General features: G+C 41.0%; 1 protein-coding gene across 1 annotated transcript in view; it reads left to right on the top strand.

Moving 5' to 3' along the window:
• syt3 (synaptotagmin III) overlaps positions 1–24,829 on the top strand; it is a 41,535-nt gene extending 16,706 nt beyond the window's left edge. The window contains exons 4-13 of the mRNA XM_084925218.1: positions 462–857; positions 2,970–3,072; positions 3,756–3,932; positions 8,856–8,982; positions 13,503–13,721; positions 15,960–16,080; positions 17,325–17,496; positions 18,181–18,310; positions 21,084–21,177; positions 21,666–24,829. Coding sequence (XP_084781344.1) covers positions 462–857; positions 2,970–3,072; positions 3,756–3,932; positions 8,856–8,982; positions 13,503–13,721; positions 15,960–16,080; positions 17,325–17,496; positions 18,181–18,310; positions 21,084–21,173 — 1,535 coding nt within the window. The 3' untranslated portion in view covers positions 21,174–21,177; positions 21,666–24,829. The remainder of the gene's footprint in view (positions 1–461; positions 858–2,969; positions 3,073–3,755; positions 3,933–8,855; positions 8,983–13,502; positions 13,722–15,959; positions 16,081–17,324; positions 17,497–18,180; positions 18,311–21,083; positions 21,178–21,665) is intronic.
• Positions 24,830–25,101: the final 272 nt, after the last annotated feature.

Genomic DNA, 25,101 nt, shown 5'->3' with positions numbered 1-25,101 from the left:
CAGAAAAAAGGAGAGAATGAGGGAGCTTTTCATAATAAGGACTTTTTCCACATAGATTTTCTACAAGCAGAGGATTTGCCCCCTGTTGGCCTTTAGAAAGAGTGCAGGTTTAAGGTACTTCCAAGCTGGCTTCACGGTTCAGATGTCCATCTTTAATATACAAGCTATGGCCCTTGGCAGCGCTTTATTTAGCATTGTTAGCATTGTTGTGTTGCAGTGTGGGAGTGGGCTGTGCTTGCAAAGATTTTTTTTCTCGGAGCTCAGATTTGAAAAAAAACAAAACAAACATTCAGGGCTAACCCTGCCAGGGTCAGTGCAGGAAAATCGTGTAAAAATCTCAAGAGTTTAACTTGTTGGTTAAATAGAGGTTACAAAAAAGTGCACTCTCAGAAGTGTTATCTTGGCTAGAGACTTGTAAGTGTTAACTCGTCTCTTTACCTTCTTCCTGTGGTCATCTGCAGAGATCTCTGTCAGTCTGCTGTCGGTCATTGTGACATTCTGCGGCATCGTCCTCCTCTCCGTCTCCCTTTTCGTCTCCTGGAAGCTCTGCTGGCTACCATGGCGGGACAAGGAGGGCGGAGGTCTGAGCCTGACATCGGGGTTGCTTCCTGGAACCGCCGGTGTCGGAAACCTTGCAGCTGCCGGGGGCTCGTCACTCTTACCCCCGCTGCTGCAGAGGAAAGAGGGCCACTCCTCGTCCTCGCTCTATCCCACCCTTGGCCAGCAGGGCCAGCACCACCCCCATTTTTCTGACCTGGTGGGGCTGGAGAGGGGTGAGGTCGGAGGCGTGGTTGGAGGGCCAAATGAGACCCAGGAGCACTCCTACCTGGACATGGACACCTACCCCAACAATGCTGGTGAGAGAGCAAAGACACGCAAACATTCATTTCAGCCAGGCTGAAAGAGCGATGCAATGTCTCCGTCAATACCCTCTCATTTTAATATACTCACAGGATAGTGAATTTAATACGTTTACCTACATGCTGTAAAATAAGTTGTCTGAACTGTAGCACTATGATGAATGTTGACCATTACTGCGTGTATATAAACGGGCTTCAGTGGTGCTACATTCAAGGAATATTACTTTTTCATCGTACTGGCGTGGTCTTTTATTACAGACATTTATTTAGTAGTAAAATTTAAAACAAGTGGTACACACATCTTTTAGGATCTAAATGACAAAAAATATAATGTGCAAATTTGTTATTTTATTATTTTTTTAAATAACTTTTGGAACATATGATGCAGATGAGTGGCTGATTTACAACCTAAAGACCTCTGATTCCTGCCACCTGATAAATATATCTTTCCATTTAGCTCTGTTTTGTTCTTCTTGAATGCTGAAGGAACTCTACTAGTAGCTCCTTGGCTGCTTAACTGTCCTTAGCAGCTAGTTTTATCAGAGCATTCTTGCAGAAAACACCTGCATGCAGACCACATTGTCAATTTCATTTTCCCACATTCAGTCAGTATACTGTCATTATAAAGAAACACTGCTAAATTAAAGAAGCACATGATCAATTCTTAATGAGCTGCAGCACAATGCTTCCTTTTGCAAAATACAGGGAAAATTCCCAAATCTATGACCTCCTCTGCAATTTTCACACTTTGCAAAGTCATTCGAGCGGCCGGTTCTGCCCCCCAGGCTCTTAGTTTAACACACCTGCTGTAGAAAATAAATTAAGCGTACTGAAACCCAAGTGAAAACAGATATGCCCTGAACAAACAAGCAATTGAATTAAAATTATTAACATTAATATTAAATATATTGAAGACTCTCATTGGATTTTGCCTTTATTATTATTGCCTTTATTACTATAATGATAATATTGCACTATATGAAGATGAGAGAACTAATGTTATATAATAGAATAACATATAAATATTCATAAAATGATAACAATTCTAATGATAATAATCAAATTATCAAATTAAACCGTAGCTTTGCTTATTGAGTCTTGTCTTTTTTAGCAGATTAATTAAATTCAAAATCCAATTGCGGTGCCAAGAGAGTTACATAACTGTAGAAATCCATAATGATATTTCAACGTCAGTATCACATATCACAGTTAGTAGATGGTAATGTGACACCATTATTCCTATGCATTTACCTCTGACTTAAAGCTGGGCTCAAGAGTTGGGAGTTTGCCTTCTAATTGGAAGGTTGCCGGTTCGAGCCCCGGCTTAGACAGTCTCGGTCATTGTGTCCTTGGGCAAGACACTTCAGAGGGCCCGGTGGCACCAGTGTCCGGCAGTCACTGCGCCCCAGGGTGGCTGTGGCTACAATGTAGCTTGCCATCACCAGTGTGTGAATAGGTGGATGACTGGATGTGTAAAGTGCTTTGGGGTCCTTAGGGACTAGTAAAGCGCTATACAAATACAGGCCATTTGCCATTTTTATGCATTCTTGCTGTTTTTTGCTGTTTTGACTCAATTGCAGGAATAAAAGACAGCCTTAAAACATGCACCTGGCTTTAAGCCATGCTGTCCAAACAGCATGTGATGATGGGGTGTTTTGAACTGGCCTGTCAGCTGAGCACAACATTATACAAAAACAGGCAGCAATTAGAAAAAGAAGCTAAAATAGAAACTGTTGTCAGAGATATTTTGGACCTGAGTTTATAAAAACAGCTCTGAGTTTTCATCCTGGAGTTTTATTTATGCTGGCTGTCAACGCTGGTGCACGCTGTTTATCATTATTCAATATCAAATGTTTGCTGGCTGCCTTTATTGCAGTTTGATGTAGCCTTGTTTCACGTCTCTGTATGCCTTTAATGCTGGCTCATGTTCTGCTATTGTAAATATGTCTGCTCATTCCTTCACTCCCCTCAGCTGGTAAATAACTGCCTGCTAAATCAAAGTACAACAATCAATGAGATCAATGTTGCTGACAAAAATGCAGGTCTTTAGTGGCACTGTAACAAAACAAAACAAGCATGTGAGTCACCAAAGATTTTATACTCTTGTAGGAACTCTGAAGCTGAGTCAGACGTCTCCAGACGTTCCCAACTCAGAGGGTGGAGCCCATAAAGACCTGCCGAACGCTCACTCCCAACAGCAGGTCACCCCTCGGTCAGTATCGAGTGTGTGTGTTTGTTTTTCATTTAAGTACGTTAGCGCTGACGTTTTTGTCGCCAAATTCAGAGACAAAAAACAGGAGTGAACTTTAACCCCCGAGCTGGTGATCATTACCGTACATCCATTTAACAAACACATCAGTAAATCAATAAGAGGAGGACTCTACCTTTATAAAATGTGTTTTTGAAAACACAGTCGTAAAAATTGCATTACTCAGGTTACAGCGGTTTTAATCTTGCTCTCTTTTAATGAACACTTTTGAGGTCTGTAAAGCAAAGCGTCTGCACTGCTTGTTTTGAATGGTTTTTTATGATATCTCACTTTGTGGACACATGGATTTTTTCAAAGCAAGGGCACAAATATTAACTCTATAAACACTAAAGTGCACATTTTCTGAAAAGTGTGGGTTTTTTTTTACAGAATTATTATCACCACGAAACTACTTTGCTATTTGCTTTTTTCCCTTCATATATTTGCAAGGATTGCAACTGCACTGTAAACATATGCATACAAAAAGGTGTGGGAAATCAAACTGTGGGTAAACTCCAATTTAGAATGTTTGCCCGTCTCTGTATCTCTGATAATGTTGCAAAATCACACTTTTTTAGTGACTACATGTGTGCATTTGGTGCGCTTTCCTTAATATTCACCCTCTGAGCCCTTTTATCTCTGTTTAGGCCCAAGCCCATGACTCACCAGCTCTCCAGTCCCGATTTCCACGGAGAGGAGAAGGAACAGGTAACCAGCATTGGGCAGATTAAACCGGAGCTCTACAGACCCAAAGGCGACCAGGGCGAAGGCAAACAGGGCGACACCTGCGGCAAGATCAGCTTCCTCCTGCGCTACGCCTTCAAGTAAGTCAGCAAGTTTGCACCAAAAGCAACCTACTCTCACCCTGCCAATGTCTTCTAATGTAAAAAGTGGAGAATTTGAACATTAATAAATCATTTACCATACATAGTTTAACGGTGAATGGTGCAGCTGTTATATCACCACACAGCTGGGTTGCACTAGTATCTTTGTGAGGCTGTTATTGAGTGGGCATAGGGTGCTTTCAACGAATCAGTAAATACACACTTACACAGTCAGTAGCATGGAGACTTTCCCCTCATAAAATCATCTGTCATAAGACATTCAACACAAACCACCACAGAATATAACAGCGTCTTTAGTTTTGAGAATTATCACACTAATATGTACGTGTTTTTACATTTTCATTTATACATTTGCATTTGTGTTTAGTCTTAATATGCACGTATGTTAATTAGTACTAAGATTGGCAATCTATCTTACAGTAGTTGGGATATTTTAGTCAGGACTATAGCCTGTAAATTAAAGATGGATGTAAGCACTAAGATCTGTTTTGTGAGTTTTTCGACTGCCAGGTTGGTGACGGCGAGTGTATGGTGTAAACCCAACAGAACCACAGGCTGTTAGTACAACTACAGTCAAAGTTAGCCAAATTATTAATTATATGCTCTAATAAGGGTCAACAGCACAAATAAGGTTCAGCAGTTCATTTAGTGGAGGTGAAGCCTAGCAGACATCCTAAGTTGGCTGGGTTAGAAAAAAATAACACCCTGCACAGTTTTTATGACAGAGGAAAAAAGCTCCAGAGCCCCAAACCCTTTTTTAGCAGACTATAAACATGCTTTTTAGTATTGTAAAGGTGGGTATTTTAACATGGGCATCTATGGAGAATGACTCACCTCGAGTGGCTGCTGCAGGTACTATAATTTTTAGCACTTACACGTTGTCTTCATTTTTTGGCTCTGGAAGTTGCTGGCTGGCCTGGGAGGATAGACCACTGGTGCCATGCATAAAAAAAGACTGCTAGCCTGGTTAAAAGACGAGTAGATAAATAAATCCAGCACCCTGTAGATTCTTGTGATAGCAGGGATATATATTTGTAGAATTTTATCCCTAAGAACAACTTCTCAGCTTTGCATGATGAAACCAAAACTGGTTCGAACTACCAGCACGTCTCCGTTGAATGCTGATGCATCTGTTTTTCAGCCACTTTGATCACGCAAGGTTGTAAAGTCGTTCAAATACTAAGTCAGGTGCCGCAAACAGGCACTGATTTGCTGAATGTCTTTATGGCACAGAACAAAGAGGATGCTTCTTGGGAAAATATCTTCCAGCGTGTTTATCCACTTCAGTAGACACAAAACGAAATCCTCCAACTGAAGTAGAGAAATTGAGTTTGAGACAGCGAGCACTCTCGTTCTGAGCTAACTTATCACCAGCAGGAGATGTGAGAGTTGTTGTCTCAGCTGTGCTCTCATTTGTTTATGATAATAAACTGAAATATTAAGCTTTTTAAAATGAGAAAGTGGCATCTGTGTCTTTAGATACTGTGTGGCACAGACTGCTGTACTTACTTTCCTTTTTTATGCCTTTGACGACGCTCAGTTGAATGCTCTCTGCTGGAGAGCACGGGTCTGCTGGGTCTAAGTATGTAACTGTTGGCTGCCATGCTGTGCGGGCTGGGTGTGTACATGAATGTGAATGTAAGTCGAGGTGCTGGTGGGTTGTGGGAAGGAGTGAGTCGGCTGCTCAGCTGGCAGCCCCCGTTTCTGCCTGCTTTGACATGTAGAAGCACTGCGATGGGCAAAAGTGCTGATGGTCAGAAAAGAAAGGGAGCGAGAGGCCGTTTCGGTCATGAATTATATATGGAGAGCCACTTTAAACAGCAACCCTGTCAACACATAATAACACCAGGCTGTGTTATAGCTGAAGTTACAGATATGGAGAATTAGCATGGGAGCTGGTAGGAGACGGATGGCAGTGACGAAAACGATTCGTGTGCCCTTTTTTTCTCCCCCCATTTATAAAGTCACATGTTAACTTATGCCTTTCTCTAGTCGCTTGTAATGCATCACGTTGTTTCATTAAGGCCAGTGAGCAGATGTAAGTGAGGGGGAAAGGTCTGAGATGTAGCAAAAACAAGTGGGTAGGTGTGTAGATGCACACGCGAGGTGTTGGTGTGTTAGTGTTGCGGCAGTGATAAGATTGGTATGTTAATGTGTGAAACCCCGCTGTTTGGAGTGTAACATTCAGAACAACAATGTCAGTCTTCCTCAGATCCTGTGGGAAAGGCATTTCTATTGACAATCCCATTAAAAGCTGACACATTTCCACTGTGGGAATAACAGCTAGCTTTCGGGCATTGTCTGCCAGGAATAAGGCTGTGAATTTCACTCCCTGTTCAAGCAGTAATAGGTATATTCTCTGCAGGTTGCCTCGGGGATTGTGTAAAAACCTGGGGTTTGGTTTGAGCTCATGTCTTGCTCTGTAGTAAGACATATGAGTGCAGGAAAACCCGCAGCCATGTTAAACTATCAATTAACAGGTAATGGAAAATTCATGGTAATAAGAGAGAGGTAGATTTGTTTGGGTTTTTTTGTTCACAAGCTTCCTGTCATTAAAGCGCACTGATGCATTGAGGTGACCGCAGAATCTTTGCTGCCAACATATCCCCAAATCATACTGGATTAAATGATTATTTGATACATTTTTAAATGACTCAGGGCTTTCATGTTAAAATATTTACCTGCCTGGAAATGTAATTTCCTGCAGCAGTTGGCGCTGCACATCTTCTCACTTATTCGGTGTGATTGCCGACTGGTAGGCATGTTTATTCGATTGCTTTAATTGGATGTGATACAGAGGTAAACATGTGTCTGGATTGGCCATAGCTGTACTAAATGCTGCACTTGGACAGAGAAGACATAACTGCCAGGGTCACTGCCAGCGTTCGCCCTGCTGATCCTTCCTCAGCCCCAAAGTTCACGCTGTTCTCCTTAAGCAGCTAATGAAGTGCTGACACACTGGTTAACTCGTAGAGACACAGTCTAACGAGGTCTGATTAAAAGCCTCCGAGCCATCTTCATCTTCATCTGCTAATTAAATACATAATAAACGACTTGGGAGATGCAGCCATGACGGTGTGATGGAGCGTTTAGATGTTAGGGCATGCGCATCAGCCTGCTTGTGTTTGTGGGCATGTTGCACGCATGTTTGTTTCCATGACAAAAAACAAAAATGCTCACACTCCAGTTATAGTGCTTACTTGTGCATTTATAAGGGAGTGTGTCAAAAGTGCTATTTTTAGATCAAAGCTGCTGATAGCATTATTTTTCTGTTTGGAGAAAAACTGATGTAACATACATGTACAATACAAGGTAGAAAAACCATAAATCCACATAAGAAATCAAAATGTTGAGGTTTCTAGGAGCTAATACTTTGACTCGTTTACTGGAAGAAAAATAATCAGAACTTACAACAACAGTTTAATTGTTTGACTCATTTTTTAAAATTCTGTGGCGCATAATGGTAAAATAATCAGCAGATAAATTGTTAGTAAAAGTAATTGTTAGCTGCAGGCTGTTTTTATGTATTTTATATATTTATATAAGAGTTATAATTAATATTACGGGCCTGTTTTACATTTGTTTAATTAAACAATCCTGTAACAGCAAAACTATTAATTGTGATGTTTAGTTGCATGAAAAGACCCATCAGTCACCTTGGAGGTGATGGACACATGCAGGTTTCTATTTAAAATGCCCGTGTCCGAGGTACACTTTTGTTAAATTTTGGATTAAATAAGGATTATAAAACCACAATGTATGTTTCTGATAATCGCTTTACACCAAGGATTTCTTTTGGTTTGGTTTCCAAACCCACAGAAAAACCTGCGATCAGTGGGGTTGCAAATAATTTTTAATTCAATAATTTCACAGTCACTAAAAGGTGAAGGTTTTCACCATAGAAAAAAATTGCTAGTATTGCTGGTAAGTTGTAGCTTTCAACCTGATTTATATGTTAATAACTTAATTCTTACTAATTTTGTTTGTGTGTAACGTGATTTTCTCTTTTTTCCTTATTACTGGGAGTAGCGTTGTGTTAACAAATATAACATCTGCATGAATGCTGCCCACTGAAAAAAAGGGGTTTCTTTGGGATGATTTCATTTTTAGAGGAGTCATCTGACAACTTCTTTAGATTCATCCCAGTATCTCTCCTGGAGCTCTTGCTCCCTATTTGGGAACCACTGCCTTAGGCAATCACTGTAGTATTGATTAAATGTACAAGAAATATGCAATCAGTCAAACAAATGTGTTTACATTGATAACTCTGACAGCTGGGTGCTTGCATGTTTTCGTATTTTAGGGTTTTTTTTTGTAAAGATTTTGAATCTGTCTCTTGGGTCACGTATTATCACACGTGATGTAGAAAAGCTGCAGTTTCTCGCATTTTCCGAGCAAATGTTAAACATGCACTTGTTACAATGATTAATCCGTACTCCTATGAAATACATTCATTTTCTTGTTATTGGCTAATAAATTATTCATCTTTTTTGCTCGGCTCTTATGCACCAACATCTCCATGACCCAAGTGACTACAGATTAAAGGGTAATGTGTTAAGGTTAATTAATGAGCTCAGCACTGGACAGACGCGCTGGCTGAACATCTGTGCTTGCTGTGCTTACATCGCTGATAGTGCAACCAAGATACAGCTGCAGGGATAAGACACAAACACACACACAGACACGCACACCACACAAGCTATTCTGGATACTCTTTACACCAGAGACACTGAACCTCCCACACTATTATACGTGTATATGAGTTCTGCTGAGGTGTTTGGGTGTGTGGGGAGGCTGACCCTGTCTAGGGCTCATACATGTTTGTGCAAATTTGGGAGACCTCTGGCATCTTGGCTTTTTATATACAAGTTTAATGGAGTTTTCTGTGTATGTCTCTCGCAGTACGGAGCAGTTGGTGGTGAAGATACTGAAAGCTTTGGACCTGCCAGCGAAGGATGCCAATGGCTTCTCTGACCCGTACGTGAAGATTTACCTACTGCCAGACAGGAAGAAGAAATTCCAGACAAAGGTGCTTCTCACTCCTACCACACTCATCCTTAGTGGCAAACTGCTCACTTGATGCTGTGGAAAAAGCTCACACAATAAAAGAATCCCCTTAAGATTTAAACAGCATCAGTTTTTTGTTTTCTCTCGGCCTGTTTCCTGATGCACTGATGGCCCAGCCTTCCCGTGGAGAATCGTTACAGTTCAACTAATGTAATCTAATCTAATCTGGAGCATAATTTATTCAGGATAATGTTCTTCTGACTATTACAGGGCTCTGCTACTCAACTCCTGCGTGTTATTTTGGTGTTTGAGGACAGCTCAGTCAATATTTGAGTACATTCCGGGACATTCTGTACCAGGAAATGTACCCTTAGCCCTTGAAAAATCCTCCTGTCTTCTAATTTATTCTCTGTGGAAAAGCTCAGAACTTATGAGCTCTGTGGCCTCACAAATGTGAGTTGTTGTTCTTTGTGTTAGATCTATAAATATCACCAGTAGCGCCCTGTCTCTGAACTTGTGAACCTATGTAACATGTAAGAGAAAACAGAATTAAATGATGTGCATTTAACACCGCTCCTGCTTGTATGGGGGTTTCAAATTTAGTTTCACTAAAGGCCACAATGGGAAATGAGAATCACATCAAGGCCCAGACATGCTTTAATCATGCCAAGGGTTATTGACCCTCGACCGGTCCACACAACAGTTTATTAGCCCTTATAACGTTTACTCAAAAAATAAATAAAAGATCTATGATCACCTGTATTATACAGCCGAGGCGGCTGCTGTGAAACTGGCTGCTCATAGAAATGAAACTTGGCCTTACAGCTCCATCGCTTTGAGATTGGGCTCGGAGAAACATAGTCGCTGTACTTGCATTTCAGTGCAGCAGCTTTCTGAAGCCTCTGTTCCCAGTCTGTGACTCCATATCTCGGCTGGATTCAACCGTCAAAATGACAAGGCAAAGGATATTCTTTGAAAACACAAAATTGTCTCATGGAAATGGATAAAGGGACCTCTCTTTACACTCGGCTATACTGTTGTCTAAAGCCCTGAAGATTATGGCTGTAAAACAGGGTTTGGGGCCTTGGTCTTTACTACAGACATTTCTCTGGATTTTTAAATTATATTTTGCTGTAAATTATGAAATCACCAATTCTTTTCACCTAACTTTCTGGCCATGGAGTATTTTCACAGTGTCCACAGCTCCATCTTTGCTACAAGGTTTTTTTAGGGGTTGGTCTTTTTTATGCTGTGAAATATTTTCAGTCTTCATTTTCACATCATCTTAATCTCTCAGAAAACCCAAACCTTCCAGCTGATTAGTTAACGAGTGGCAGGATTAGTTTACCAAACACAAATGTGCAAATGAACATCATTGCCAGCACCTGCGACTGGCTGAAGTTGGTCAAAGCTGGGCCGTTGGCATGTACGTTGCTGCAGCCTTGCACATGTATTTGTGCCACTCTTGCGGCACCCCACCGTGCGGCTGTTTCAGCAGGACAAAGCCCGTCCCCACGCCGCCAGAGCAGTGCAGGCCTTTCAGGCCTAATATGTCTGCTGCTGAACACGTCTGGGACATGCAGGGTTGCACAGCTGCAGGCGTGCTTACATCACGTCCAGAGAAGGCTGTGCCTCCTATTAAATGCCTTCTATATAATACTATATGTTATAGTAGTACAATCTGCATTTCTTTTTGACTGTCACATTTTTGATTGTATTATTTTCAGTTAAATGTAGATTAAAGAATATATGTATATATATATTTAATCATTTTTAATTTTTCTTTCATGTTTTGGAAATGGGGTTGTACTTTTGCCGTGTTGGGATAAAAAGAATCAAAGAGGGCTGGGAAAGTGAGAAAAATAAGCTTTCAGTGACAGTGAAGCTGTATGATTTGGAAATTTCGCTCTTTTGTGTGACTGTCTCCGGCACATCAAAAACCCCTTCAACCACTGAAAAGCATGAATGCTTCAGCCATTTGCATAATACGGCTCCTCTTTTGTTTGGAGTGTAGGTGATTGTTTAATTTCAATCACATCCTCATTAACACCGAATTTTTACACCACTCATATTTTGCAATGCTTTTATGCCTCCAACCGTTTTCAAAAAGAGAAACACAACGCCTCGATGTAGATGTTAGGGCTTATGTTCGGGTTTCAGAACTCAAAGAGCCTCCATCAGCTGCCTGTTTAATCCAAAGCTAACAAGTAATCATCAAGTGCTAATAAGCCGAAGTGACAGAGCCGCTCACGCAGCCACAAAAGTTGGATTTGGAAAACTGTGTGCATCACATTTTAATTTGCACATGCTTTATAACATGACAGCATCCACATCAAATGCTTTCATAGCAAATAAATCCCACTGGCAAAACAGCAAATAGCAAAATTATGTGTTGGAGCCGGAATGAGGTTGACGACAAATTTACAAACGGAGCCCACAATATGCTGAGATGTGATGAGGAGGAAATTATAGCCGCCCTCTTTCCGTAAGACTGAATTGATGTGACACGAGATACGAGAGTTAAGGAAAGAACTGTGCGTGTTTGACAAAAAGAAAATATTCAGTTTTAAATCTAGTTTTTGGTCGTTATTTAATTTCACAACTATGATTGGGTCTTCCATCCCAAAGGGAAAGGTGAAATTCACTTTTCTCACCCTGGCAAAGGAACAAGGTCAGCCAGTGTGTTAGATGATAATTATGTGGCTCTAGGACATTTTAGCAAACGCGGCACACTTTTAAACACATCCCTCTGTCATGTCATCCTCTGTCATGTTTTTGAAATAATGTCAGTCATTAACAAAAAAAGAAAGAAGTTGCTAATGCTTACAAGTCTGGGCTGATGTTGCTGTTTAGATTCACCCTTAAAGCTTTTAAAGCTCTCTGTTTTCTAATTTGTTTTGGGCAAAAGTGAAGAACATCTGTGTGCTTTAGATAGGGAAACAAAAGAAAGCCCAGGATTGAGAAAAAACACCATAAACTCAAATTCAGCCAAAGTTTAAATACCAAAAAACAGCGCTAAGCTCTCGGTGTCAAAGATGTTGCTTTAAAACACGAGGATCCTGTAGATTACTGCTTTCAAGGAAAGGAATTCTGAACAAATGCAGCTCAGTTTGTGCCTCCAAGGAAAGCATTTTGAAAGTTTTGCATTGCTTCATTCAAGTCGCACATAAAAGCCAGAAGACAAACTTTGAAACATTCAGCAGGTCGTTTGAGGATTTTTGAAGCCACAAATCCTCAGTGACTCCTTTCCTCTGCTGGAAAAAAGAAAACATCCTGTTTGTTTGGTTGAAGAAATATAGTTGCACTTTGTGAAACAGCCTGAAAAATACATTTTACTTTGCGGCAGATTAAAATGATTTTTCATAAATTCAGCAGAGGATTCTGGGTGCATTTTCAATAGAGCATTAAGAGTTGCCAAACAAATCGCTGGTTTTCGTGAATTTATCTTCAGAAATGTTTTTAGCTGGAATGAAAGAATCAATAAAAAAAGACTCAAATGTGAAAATAACTGTTATATATAAAAGAGTAAATCTGCAGATTAAAACAGAAAAAATTCCTTTGCAAGTACTTATTATTCTGCATGAAAAGTTACAAATATAAAGAGAATCGGTAATAAAACAAAAATGGATGGATGGATGAAATTATGATATTAAAAATTGTTATTACTGTATTATAAATTAACACATCAGGTAACGGCCCTTAAAAAGATATAAGTCTGTAGCTACAGTGCAGTTCACCTATTACTAGTCTATCAAAGTAGTTCTGCATAATTATTAATTTAAAATAGTCTTTATTTATTTCGTCCTGGTATCGCCCCTCAGTTCAATAGCCTGAGTCGCACAAGCCTGGAGACTGTTTGATAATTGCCTGGCAACAGTCAGTTGCTAGGAGAAATGTGCATTCTCTGACCAGTTTGAAACTGGTTGCTGGCAGTGACTTGGTGAAATTGTTTGCAAAGAGGTATATAATGCTGCACTGAAAAAGTACTTGTGATTCCTTTGGTTGCAACCAGGTGCTGCAGTTGCCCATCGTCTGCATTTCTGCACATGTCAATTACTCACCTAGCAACCGCTTTCACTCAGCAGCCTCCAGAAGTTGCCAACAATTCTGTAGGCATGTGGGACTAAAATAAGCCATACTAGCGGCCTTCAAGCCATTTTTTTCCAGGAGTTGTCTTAGGCCGGAACTACTGGCTTATAAGTATTCCTTGCACTTATTTGATACCTTAATAACAGAAGGTAACATCAGGTTAAATGTGTTTTGAGTAATTCTAGCTGATGGAATTGCCATTGCTTTTTACTGACAGCATACTATTGAGAGACAGCAATGAAAATATAGGCAGTGGCACTCTTATTACAGTGCAAGTCCAGGGTGTGTGGGCTGTAAAATATAGTAGTCCCTTGCTACCCCTTCGTTCCCCATTCCCACCTGAAAATTTTTTACCTACCTATTAATTATTTCATTACTGCAATACGAGTACAAGATGTTTACGCTGTATTCTTCCAGCTATGATCTAAACAGTAAATTCTGTCTGTCTTTCAGGTCCACAGAAAGACCTTAAACCCAGTGTTCAATGAGACATTTCAGTTTGGCGTGCCGCTGAATGAGCTACATTCCAGGAAACTGCATTTCTCCGTGTACGACTTTGACCGCTTCTCCAGACACGACCTGATAGGCCAGGTAGTGGTGGACAACCTGCTGGACTTCAGCGAGGGCAGCGGGGACAAACCCATCTGGAGGGACATTGTGGAGGGCACTGCGGTAAGAAATAACCCAAAATAGACATGCTCATTTGGAGGAGATGCCCACTGTAGATTAGATTTGATGAAATTTGAATGAGCCTTGTGGTGCATTTGGGCCGTTGCAGCTGCAAATTATGGGCCAAAGCTGTGATAAATAGAATTGAACCAGAAATGGGAAATCTGACAGCTTCTATTTGAGATTTAAGGCAGAAGTGGGTGCCGTAACGTTACAAAAATGAATCTCAATTTTGGCCTCGGAAGAAAGAGAAAACAAATATAGCTGCATGAAGGTACAAAAAGGTAGACATAGACACGAGGTGAGTCAGAGTTATTACACCTGTTTATCAATAGTTCTTATTTTTATTGCATTTTAAACCTTTTTAGTTCAGCTTAGTTTCAGTTTTGGTCATCTCAGTTTTGTTTTTATCAAAACAAGCTTATGTTCACATATAAGTGCATAATGTTCCGCCAGTTAAATGTTAGTTTTATATCAGTTAACTAAAATGTTTCAATATTTATTAAAGGGTTAACATATTGGGAAGTTGAAAGAAGGAAAAAAAGGACCTGCACTGTTTGTTTTTCATGTACTTTGCTGCTTCAGTTTTAGATTTTTTTTCATGTCTCTATGACAAAGAGAAAAACAATCTCAAGGATTTTAGAACTTTCAATAACTCAAACGTTTAACAAAACCTTTGGCCGTCACTGTCTTGTATTTCCTGTTGGACAAAAGATGCAGTGAAAAAGTTTATGGCCCTGAAAGTAAAGCAACAATTGACTGACGTGCCATGAATTGTTTGCATTTTTTCAAATAATGACAACAAAAGTGCAGAAAACTGAAAAAAGTAGTAAATCCTTGGCCTTTAACTCCGTGAATTCTCTCGGGTACACTTGCACACAGTAATTTGCAGGTAGGTTATCGAGCAACTGGAAGAACGTGCCACAGTTCTGTGGATTCAAGTTGTCTCTGGTGCATTTTTGTCTTAATGTAATCCCAGACCCACACCATCTGTTTGTTGTTCTGGTGACTCGAGATAGTTCTTTAGGATTCTGTTCGTTTGGGCTCATTGTCCTGCTTCAGACATAATTTGAAGCCAGTCAGACATATCTCTGATGGTCATGTATGATGTAATCTCTCCCCAGATCTTTGCACTGTTAAATGCATTTCCCTGAGAGTACAGAATTATGTTAACAAAAAAATTAACATTCAGTTACCAAAATGACAAAAGCATGAAAAGCCACAATAGTTTTACTTTTAAAGACAGCCACTTGCTAAATGTGTACGTCTAAATACCTGAATTCTTTTACTTTGAAAATCATTTTCTGAATTGATGTGGTTTGAATTCAATGTCATTAAAAGTTTCAAATATTTGATAAATATGAATAAAAGATGCTTTAAGGCTTCTGCAATTAAACTGGACAATTTTTGGACCAAGTCAAGAATGTTTTATTACTCAGGTTTTGCAGGGGAAATTAAGACTCAAATACTAACACATGTCAGAATCATCTAAAATAAACCCAGCTTGTATTGTATATGTAGGAGGAGGAGAAGTATAGAAATGGTACAGAGCGGAAATGGCCTGCAGCACAGATTAATTCGCAGTCTGGTAAAGTAACAAAGCAACTCAGAAGAGTCCAGATAGATTACTGGAAGGGCAATGCTAGCCACTTCCAAACTTTATATTAGGCAATGTCCAAGTAGATTTATATGAAATATTCATAGAAGGCTATTAGCAAATTAGATGGAGCAGAGTCTTAAACATTTTTTGGCATGGGCTTTAATTTATTAAGTAAGTTTAAAGCATCAGCGTCATCGGCGTATTTCAGTGTTTCACTTTGGGAAGTATTGATTAGTGAGCCTCAAAGCCACTAAGGAGCCATCGCATCACCGTGTGATCTGAATACCACCGGTGTCATTACCGAGGTGCCACTGAGAGCACGGGCAGATCAGCAGATAGCACTAGAGGCAGAGATATAAAAAGCCCACATGTCGTTGCTTGTATTTAACTCTTTCCTAGTCAGTGACTTCAGCAGATCGGTGTATGATTCATTTACAGCGACAGCATTTCCCCCGTGCCCAAACACTCCTGCTGTCCACATCGGGACACCTGCTGTCGCGCGCTGTCAGTCACAGATCTAACTCGTTTCAAGCACAGATAGCAAACCACAGAATTCTTATCTCTGTGTTTCTGATGCTGCGTGTGATCTGTCTGACCTCGCCCCATTTCTGATCTCTGTTTGCGTGTACATTGACCTACAGGAGAAGGCCGATCTCGGGGAACTTAATTTCTCGCTGTGTTACCTGCCCACTGCAGGCAGGCTCACCGCTACAATCATCAAGGCCACCAACCTCAAAGCCATGGACCTGACTGGTTTCTCAGGTAAAGAATTAACGCATTCACACACATCATGCTGCTGCAAGACCTCCAGCAAGCACTCTGACTGGAAACTCATTTAGAGGAAAAATATGACAGAAAACAGCTTAAGCGCTGTCTGCAAAAACAGCTGCTGGTGATATATGTTGCTTTCCTGAGTGCTTTTAGCTTTATATCCTGATCTGACTGATCACTGGCCAGATGTATACCATAATAACTGGCGTGAAGCCCTGTAGAGATATTTTTCTCCTGTGGGTAAACATCACTGGTAAACATGGTGTTAGATCCTTTTTCGATAAAATAGTCATTTACATGCCATTTAGCAACAAATGAAGAAGAAAGTCTTCTCCAGCAGAGGCCGCCGCCACAGATCGGTGTAATGCGGCTTTGTAACACATGACGGAGGACGCCAACTCCTCTTTCGTTACCATTATCTCCACTTTCAATAAAACCAACAAGCGTGCATAAAAAATGTTGTCAGAAAGGAATTCCCCAAACCCTAATAAATTACTTACAGGAGCAGACGTAGCGTGACGAGGCAAATTACTACAAATCTTTGCTAAATATACCCTGAATATATAGAGCATCACCAGATTGACTGTATTTAACTGTGTGACCAGAGCTTCAAGGGGTAGAGGCACCTCAACTATCTGACCTGGAGGCGTTGCAGACGTAGAAATGCGAATCCAAATTCTGATATTTAATTAACAATTATATTAAAAAGAGATTTTAGTTATCCTTCATTTAAAGGCTTGATGATTGCCCTCTCAGATTAAATGAGATCTGAAATGTTAATGATCGCACGCTGCTATTGTTCCTCGCTGATCCCGACATGATTGCGGGCCCGGAAAGATGCTTAAACGTGGCATAAAAACAGAGTCGTGTGGGTGGGTGTGTTTTCCTTGGCTGCTGTCACCAAGCTGCACATGTTGAATGGATAACTGAGGTGATTCAACCTGTGCTGCTTTTCTCCCTTTGTGTTCTTAATCCAGCTTTGCCAAGGTGACTTGATTTTCATGCCTTTTATGCGTTACAGATGCGGATACCTGTGAACATAATACCTAACAGCATTCACAGGAGTCCCCTCTTATCTTATTCTCTCTGCTTCCGCCCCCTGCTTCTCTCTGGCTCTCTCCACCTCTTTCTTCTCCTGCTCCTCTCCACGCCTCCCCCTCTTCCTTTTCCCACCACCTGCTTTCTTTCCCTTCCCATCTTCCTTGTTCTCCCCCCCTCCCCGTTCTCTGCTTCAGATCCGTACGTGAAGGCCTCTCTGGTATGTGACGGGCGGAGGCTAAAAAAGAGGAAGACCTCCATCAAGAAGAACACGCTAAATCCCACGTACAACGAGGCGCTGGTGTTTGACATTCCCAATGAAAATATAGAAAATGTATCCATCATCATCGCAGTGATGGACTATGACTGGTGAGCACACTGAGGTGTTATTATAGTGAAGCATGCTCCAGGGGATTTCAGATCAATTCAAGCGTTGCTGTGAAGTAGCTGCTTATTGAATGTGCGCTTTTTGCGCATGATGCTGCTTTTGGGTCATCACATTTTGATGCGCTGCAGCTGTGTTGAACACGATGAGGGGCCCCTTGTGAGTCAGCCTCCTTGTGGATGTTCCCTGTTTTACATAGACGGGCACCTCATGAATAAGAATGATTTATGCTAATGGAGAAGAAGGAAGTGTAACCCTGCCAGCGTTGGGCTGTCTGACGCTTGCAGCAACACTTGGCTGCTTGATGTGTTTGTGTACAAATGCACCGCCTCCCTATTATGTAGCCTGCCCTCCATTTGGCATCTCTATAGGTGTGTGCTTTTGTATGTTTGTGCTCATGCCTGCTTCCTCACTGACAGAGGTTTTATACAGGGCTGTGTGTATTTGTGAGCTGCTATTCAATTTCCTTCCTCAACCGCTGTATTCTTTTCCCAATACTCAAGGTTGATAAATGAGACTCTGCGGCTGCTTCTTGCAAGCCCTGTCTCCCTCCTTCTGCTTTTCTAATCCCTCTCTTCAACCGTTTCCTTTTCTAACTGCTTGTTTTTCTCTCTCTCTCTGTCTCTCCCATCCTCGCTTCCACTCCTCCTGCCCTTGCTGCGTATCAGCATCGGTCATAACGAGGTTATAGGGATGTGTCGTGTAGGCAGCGAAGCTGAAGGTCCGGGGAGGGAGCACTGGGCTGCCATGCTGGCCAATCCTCGCAAACCAATAGAGCACTGGCATCAGCTTGTGGAGGTAATGAGCATACGAGCGTGTGAGTCTATGCGTGTGCATCTGTGTGCTTTCACTATGAGTACATATGCTTGGGTGCTGAGCATAACTATAATAATTTATACAATATGATGAAAATGATTCAGCATTAGCATAGTAACAGTGACATTAGCATGGAAGAAATGGTACAGTTTGAGTGGAAGGAGTAGCAGTGATGGAATAATTACTCAGCTTTTGTTTAAACTCTTCCTCTCTGATGGTCCCAGGCAGTATTTGTCATTAGAGCACCGACAGGCTGCAGAGCATGACACATTCACTTAAGAAGCCGTATAATATTTAGCTTGGCTTAAAGTGAAGCAGCTGTTGCTGAATTTCATATTTGTTGCAGTGGATTTGGTACAGTGGGCTCACAAACATCAGCGTTGCTCTCTTTTATAGATTTTATTAGCTCAAATTTGAAAGGTTAAATTCTCAGAATTTGCTGGTGGTAAGATTAAGAGGACTATTTGCATTTCAAAGTTCTTGACCAAACGTCTCTATTCCACTGAGCTCAGAGTTGTTTAGGTTTTGCCACTGTTAGTGATTATATTTGGGAATCTATTTTCAGGTGGAAATGTCAAACAAAAGCAAAGGCCTTTAGAGGTCTAGAAAAAGAAGCAAAATAAAATTCAAAAACATTCTACCATAGGTAAGAGGTAATAACAAATACTGCCTGGGAACATATGCACTTACATATGAGAGTTAAAAGTAATTATTACGCAGGATGTACCATTGTGTGAAACACCTCCTAATCTCTATAATGCATAATTATATGTAGATAAGCTTAGATAAACATCATCATTTCCAGCAGACAGACTTTCTTATCTTTTCTGAGTCAGCTAAGCTGTTTCCTTACACTGCTCACATCCACCATATGAAACAACAGCTGCTGGCTCTTTCATATTTACGTATATACCTCGCACACTGTTGCACTGTTCCTTTAAAGTGGCAGTTCACCCCAAACTAAACCTACATGTTTGCCTCCGTCATGTAGTGCTGTTCATCCATTTGAGTGAGTCATCCAGTTTTGGAGATTTGACTGTTGACTGTAGAAATGTCTGGCTTCTGCCTGCTTTGCCTTTGATGTGCCAAAAAAGAGCCATATTAAAAAACTCTGCAGAAATGTCTTTTTTTGGAAGACATGCACTGGTTATTCAGGGGAAAAAAATCCTCAGACCTGAGCGGCTTCATGTAGAAGCCATTTTCTTTCTATGAAACAACATCTGCCAGCCAGAGGAAGCGTATAGCCAGCTAATGTTACAGCTCAGCTGAGTGTTTGCATCCTGCCACGCTTTCACAAGCGTGAGCCTCTCGTCACAGGAGGCTGCACCCTTCCCTCTGCTACGGTTGGTGTAGTTCAGTAGACAGAAAAAGAAAAGCATCTCTTTCAATTTCTGGAAAATTACATCTTTTCTGTGAATTTTCAACTCTTTTTAGGTTTTTTTGTTGCCTCTACTGGAAGGTTTTGCATGATTCAAAGATCCCTTTGTGTCTTTTACTGGGGTTTGCAGTACCTTAGTTAATTCTCTGTGTGAAACAAGCCTTTTTAGCAGTCTTACTTTGAAGCAATCCCTCCTTTTAAGCCAACTTTTTCTTCTTGGCTACTCCTTATACACAGAAGGGTTGGTGAGTAGAAAGAATATCTGAAATCAAGTCTTTAGAGACGTCTGAGGTGTCATCTAAAGCCACCATCTTAACCTCCTAAGACCCGAACTCTTCCACAACATGTACTTTTAATTTCTCTTTGGTATTTGGGCATATTGGGGCCCGATGAATGTAAAAACAAAGAATTAACAGATTTTTTTTTTTTTTACCTTATTTTTATTTTTAAGAAAAATAAGAGCCACATATGAGGATATTCGTTTAAAATTTTGATAGAACAGTAGCAGTATAATGTCCTCATAAGTGGATATCAGGCCCATATAGAGCAAAATTGAGTACTTTAGTCTAAATTACCCAAAATGTGATGTCCACATATGTGGACGCCAGGTCCTAGGAGGTTAAAGAAAAGGCAGTCTGTACAGCTGGACACCAAAACAATAGCTAAACAGCACTGCAAGCCACAGATAAAATATGTGTTAGATTTGGAGATTAACTAAAACCTTAAATACTATTTTGAGAAAAAAGTCGAAATGTGAAGATTAAAGCTGTCGTTTCAAGTCAAGCGACTGCCAACTCTCTACAAAACGCCTCGTGTACATGAGTTAGTGAAATCGTACTTCAGTAATGGTTTCAGTAGCAATCACACAGTGTGGTGATAAGTATAAGGACATTGAAGAGACGCAGAAAGCTGCATCTGGTCAGAACAAAAAAAAACACACACAAACTTGGACGAGTTGGCCAGATTTGTACAAAATTAAATATCCGGCAATGGACAGATGCAAGTATGTCGATGTTTACAGCAATAAAGAGAATGTATGTTGTGTCACAAGCCGCAATAAGACAGCCGATCAAATTGCTTCAATAACTCTACACGTGGCATTTTGCAGAGGGCATATCAGCCGTGGCAGCTGTTAATAATTTTTTTCCTTAATGTTGCCCTAATACTGCGTTGCACTGTAACTCTGTGCATAACACATAAGCAACTACACTTTCCACCTAAAAGTATGATAGACAAAGTAAGATTAGTATCCGTGGTACTTCAACATAATGTATAAAATTTACATTTTCTTTTTCCTTTTTTTTAACTGAATGTATCAAAAGTGTTTTCTTTGTCACAAAGAATTAACATAATTGTCAAACGTATTCTTCCTTGCAGGAAAAAGCAATCGGTACATTTGTGTCAAAGAGTTCCACCACATCCTCCCCGAAGCCACACATCGTGGTGGACAGTCCCCACTCCGATTAAAACTGTGAGTCTCTCCTGACTTCGTTCTTTCCACGCCATGGTTTCTGAGCTATTATTTTCTTGTCATCAGGATATGGTAATTTGTGTCATCACTCCGGTAGCAATAAAATATCTCCTGGAGTTCAGCTTGTAAAGTGGATGCACTTTTTTTTTTTTTAATCTGAAAGTGTAGTAAACTACAAAATGTGCAGCAGATGCTTCTCCAGACAGATTTACACTGGAAAACTAGTCAAGTCTTTAAAAGCATGACCTGACTGGGAATGTGTGATAAAGTGGAAGCTGTGGAGCTGTCAGATGTAGGAGCTGTAAGGCAGAGGCATGTGTATAATCTCGATGTTATGGGTTATATAATGCATCTCAACCCTCCTCCCTACAAACGTACAGTACTGCGTGCTGTTTATATCTTCTCGACCCCCCCCCCCCCTCCCTCCCTCCCCCTAACTCACACTCTTCCTTAATCTGCTTCTCCCCCCTTATTCCTTCTTTCCTCAGGTCATCATCATCTCTACAGCTCCAGACTTTGCTTTCTTTCTTCTCATCTGTGAATAATTCTCTCCATCAAAGAAAGAGAGACGTGGAGACACTGCTAGTGTCCAACTGCTAGTGCTGTTCTGCTCCTGCTAATGAATCCTTCAACTCCTGGGCTGTCTTTACTGAGCTGGAGGGGGGAAAAATCAGCTCCATCCATCACAAGCTACACTTTTGAGCATCAGACTACACATTTACAAACACATGTGGACACTTAACAGTACAGTGGACTGAAATCAGGTGTACATTTTGGGATCTAGCGAGGAAACACCCACACACACACACACCACACAGAGACAAATACACAAATACAGAGTTTGTAGTATGTGAGTAGTCCATGTGTGCTTCAGATTAGTGTAGTATTTCATCTAGAAGGAGTGTGACGTGACAAACTTTTTCTCTCTTGAAAACTAAAAAAAGTCAAAAGTAAGCCATCGTAGAATGGTCATTTCAAACAGGACCAAAGGTTCATGCCCTTGTACAGACTACAAAAGAAGAAAATCCTTATGTCAATATTTTTCTTTTAGTGTACAGTATATGCCGTACTGTATAGGAATACATCTCATGTAGTACTAGCAGGACGAAATATCCACCGTGGATACTCTCGGCCATTTTGGACGCCTTCTCCAGGGTTCCTACCCTCTGGTTTCAGAGTTAACTCGCTTATTTTCCCCAGAGGAAAGATGACGAGGCATCCAGTGGTCTTTATTGATGTCAGAAGAGCGAAAAATGAGGACAGACTCATTGGTCTAAGCATGTTACATAGCCTTGAAATGTGTCCCTCTTCCTCATGTTTTTTGTCACAGTCCTCATGGTGCTCGTTGGTATTTTTTAAATTATTTTGCTCTGTCATTTGTGTGAAACAGTATACATGCAACCATGCGGAAATGAGTTTATTCATGCCATTTTTTTTACGGTCCACTGAGGATGAGATGATGCGAGACACGAACTATTTGATCGACACTGGCTTTCAGGCCAAATCGCCAGACTTTTCCTAATGTAGGACAAAACGGGTTCAACGAATCCTGGCTTTAGGATTGGACCAGCATCTGTTTGGAGTGCACGAGCTGGAGGATGTATCCCACACTGAAGGATATCACCACTCTAATTTATTTCTCAATCATTCCAGGACAATGTGTTTTTTGTTGTTTTTGTTCCTCAAGCTTCAATTGACAAAATTATTAGTCCATATCATGTCACCGACAAGACTTTAGGAGGACACACACGTCCGTGTTGCTTTTATTAGTGTGTGTTTCTGTGTTTGTGGGCGTGTTTGTTTTGTATCGTGCGTGTCTGTGCGTGTGTGTATGCCTGCGTGTCACTGTGACCTTGTGTGTGACACGTTTTTGTGCTCACCTCCTCCTTTTCCTCCTCTCCCGTGTCCTTTTCCTGTCTTGCCTCCCTCGCTCCTCGAATCCCGGCATCCACAGACTGTGAAAAGCGCGTCTTGGAGCCAACTTTGTGTTGTGTCTTTACAAGGAGCTATTTTCTGTGTGTGTATGTGTGTGTGTGTGTGAGTGAGTGAGTGAATGTGTATGTACTATACGTGCCTCATTGCACTAGGTGGGGAAACACTGTCTTTCATAGACATTAGTTTGTATTGTCTATGTCGTCTCTGAAATCAGCTGCCAATCATTCAGCCCTTCTCTCCTCTCTCACCCTTTGCCTGATGTAAGTAACTGTGTTGATTGTGTACTTCTTTCAGTAGTTTGTGTACTGTATGTCCGAGGGAAAATCAGGACGGCGCTGGGATTGATCATTTTAATTGTTGGGTGTGTTTTGATTACATTCATGAGAAGGAAGACAACAAAAAATAAAAGGTTTAAGGAAAAAAAAAACAGATCAAGATAAATTTAGATCCCCATAAAGGCGAGACATCAGGGAGGAGGTGTTGTGAGAAACGAGCGCTTGAAATATCTGCACTACTTGTGTAAACCGATACAGACTTTTCAAAGCCATGTCTGTCACCACACTGTAACCTCAGCAAAACAGTACAACACCTCACTGCAGCTACTTGTATTGTTGCCATTTCAGTCTCATCCTCACGTGCACAAACACACACGTGTGTGTATTTTGTGCGTGCAGTTTGGGGATGGGGGGGTGGCGGGGGGGGGGGGGGGGGGGGTGTCTAGTTTTCCTTTGGATCAGTGAAGGTAGCAGGAGGTTATAATTACATCTGAAAGTATTTTGTGTTGTTTGTCAGATGGGGGGTTATTGATCAGCTTGTATAAGTAGATATGGTATTGATCCATCGGTCTAGAGGCCCCATAAACTCTCCTCCTTTCCCAGCCTCTCTCCTTCTCTCTCTGCTTGTGTCTACCCTATTTAGCCCTAGTGTTACTGCCTTGTGATAGATTGCAAAACTCATACTGGAGCCAGCACATTCCCTTATTCTCCTCCTCCCTCTGTCCGCCTACCCCCCCACCCCCACCCCATCTAAACCCCTCCCTTTCTGTTTCTGTCTGTCTGATTACTCATTTTCTCCTCCAGCAATCCTTACCTTTCCTCCTGCAACTCTCCATCACCTAACCATTTTTCCTGCTCTACTTTTTCCTCCCCAGTTCCTTCAGCTTTCTCCCCCCATCTTGCCCTCTTTCTTTCTCTCTGTGTATGACAACCCCACCCCACCCTTTCCGTCCTCCTCCCTATTCTCCCCCTCGCTGTCTTCTCTCGTTTGTGCAGTTCCGAATGGTCATGGGGAAACATGTTTGCATGCTTATATTAACATGAATGATGTCAACTTGATGCAATGAAAATTATATAAGTGATGCTTTAAGCAAAATCTGACAAAGAACTTGATACTAATACTACTAATGACGACTAAAAGGAGATCTAGCAGATGTTTATCTCTGTGGTCAAAAACAACACTGAAGAAAAAGGATTGTTTATGCTGTATTTATCTTTCTCGAATTGGTATTCCTTTTGATTTTCATTTGTTCTTTTTATATATAATTTATTCAAGAGGTTTACTTTTTTATTGGTTAATGCTGAGTATTTTGATTGAGAGGTTAAGCCAGGGCGATCGTTTCAGTCGAGACAGCTGTACCAGGTCGCAGGATGTCTGTGAATGTGTAAGTAACAGTGTGGCTGAAGTAATGATCATGGAAATAAAGGATATGTATCATCCAGCCTCGTGTTTCTTACTTCCCTTGATGCACTGGGCTGTCGCAGATGCCAGGCAGTGTGCTACGTGCTATATATAATATACAAACTTCACAAACTTCTGAGCATTTCACATGTCCACAGTGTATATTTGCCTCAGGCATAGAAGGTAAGACCTGGATAGAGACTGCCTGAACCCTGAACTTTTTTATTTATTTTTTGAGTTTTTGGACTTTCAGCTGTGCATTACGTCGCATGTAATTATTCAGCCACTTTGTCATGAATTCTTTATTGTGGC

This window comes from Perissodus microlepis, chromosome 4, assembly GCF_051167445.1.
Source record: "Perissodus microlepis isolate ML-2025 ecotype Zambia chromosome 4, ASM5116744v1, whole genome shotgun sequence".
NCBI lineage: Eukaryota > Metazoa > Chordata > Actinopteri > Cichliformes > Cichlidae > Perissodus > Perissodus microlepis.
The sequence above is the reverse complement of the archived record's forward strand: the minus strand, read 5'-3'. Positions and strand labels throughout refer to the sequence as shown.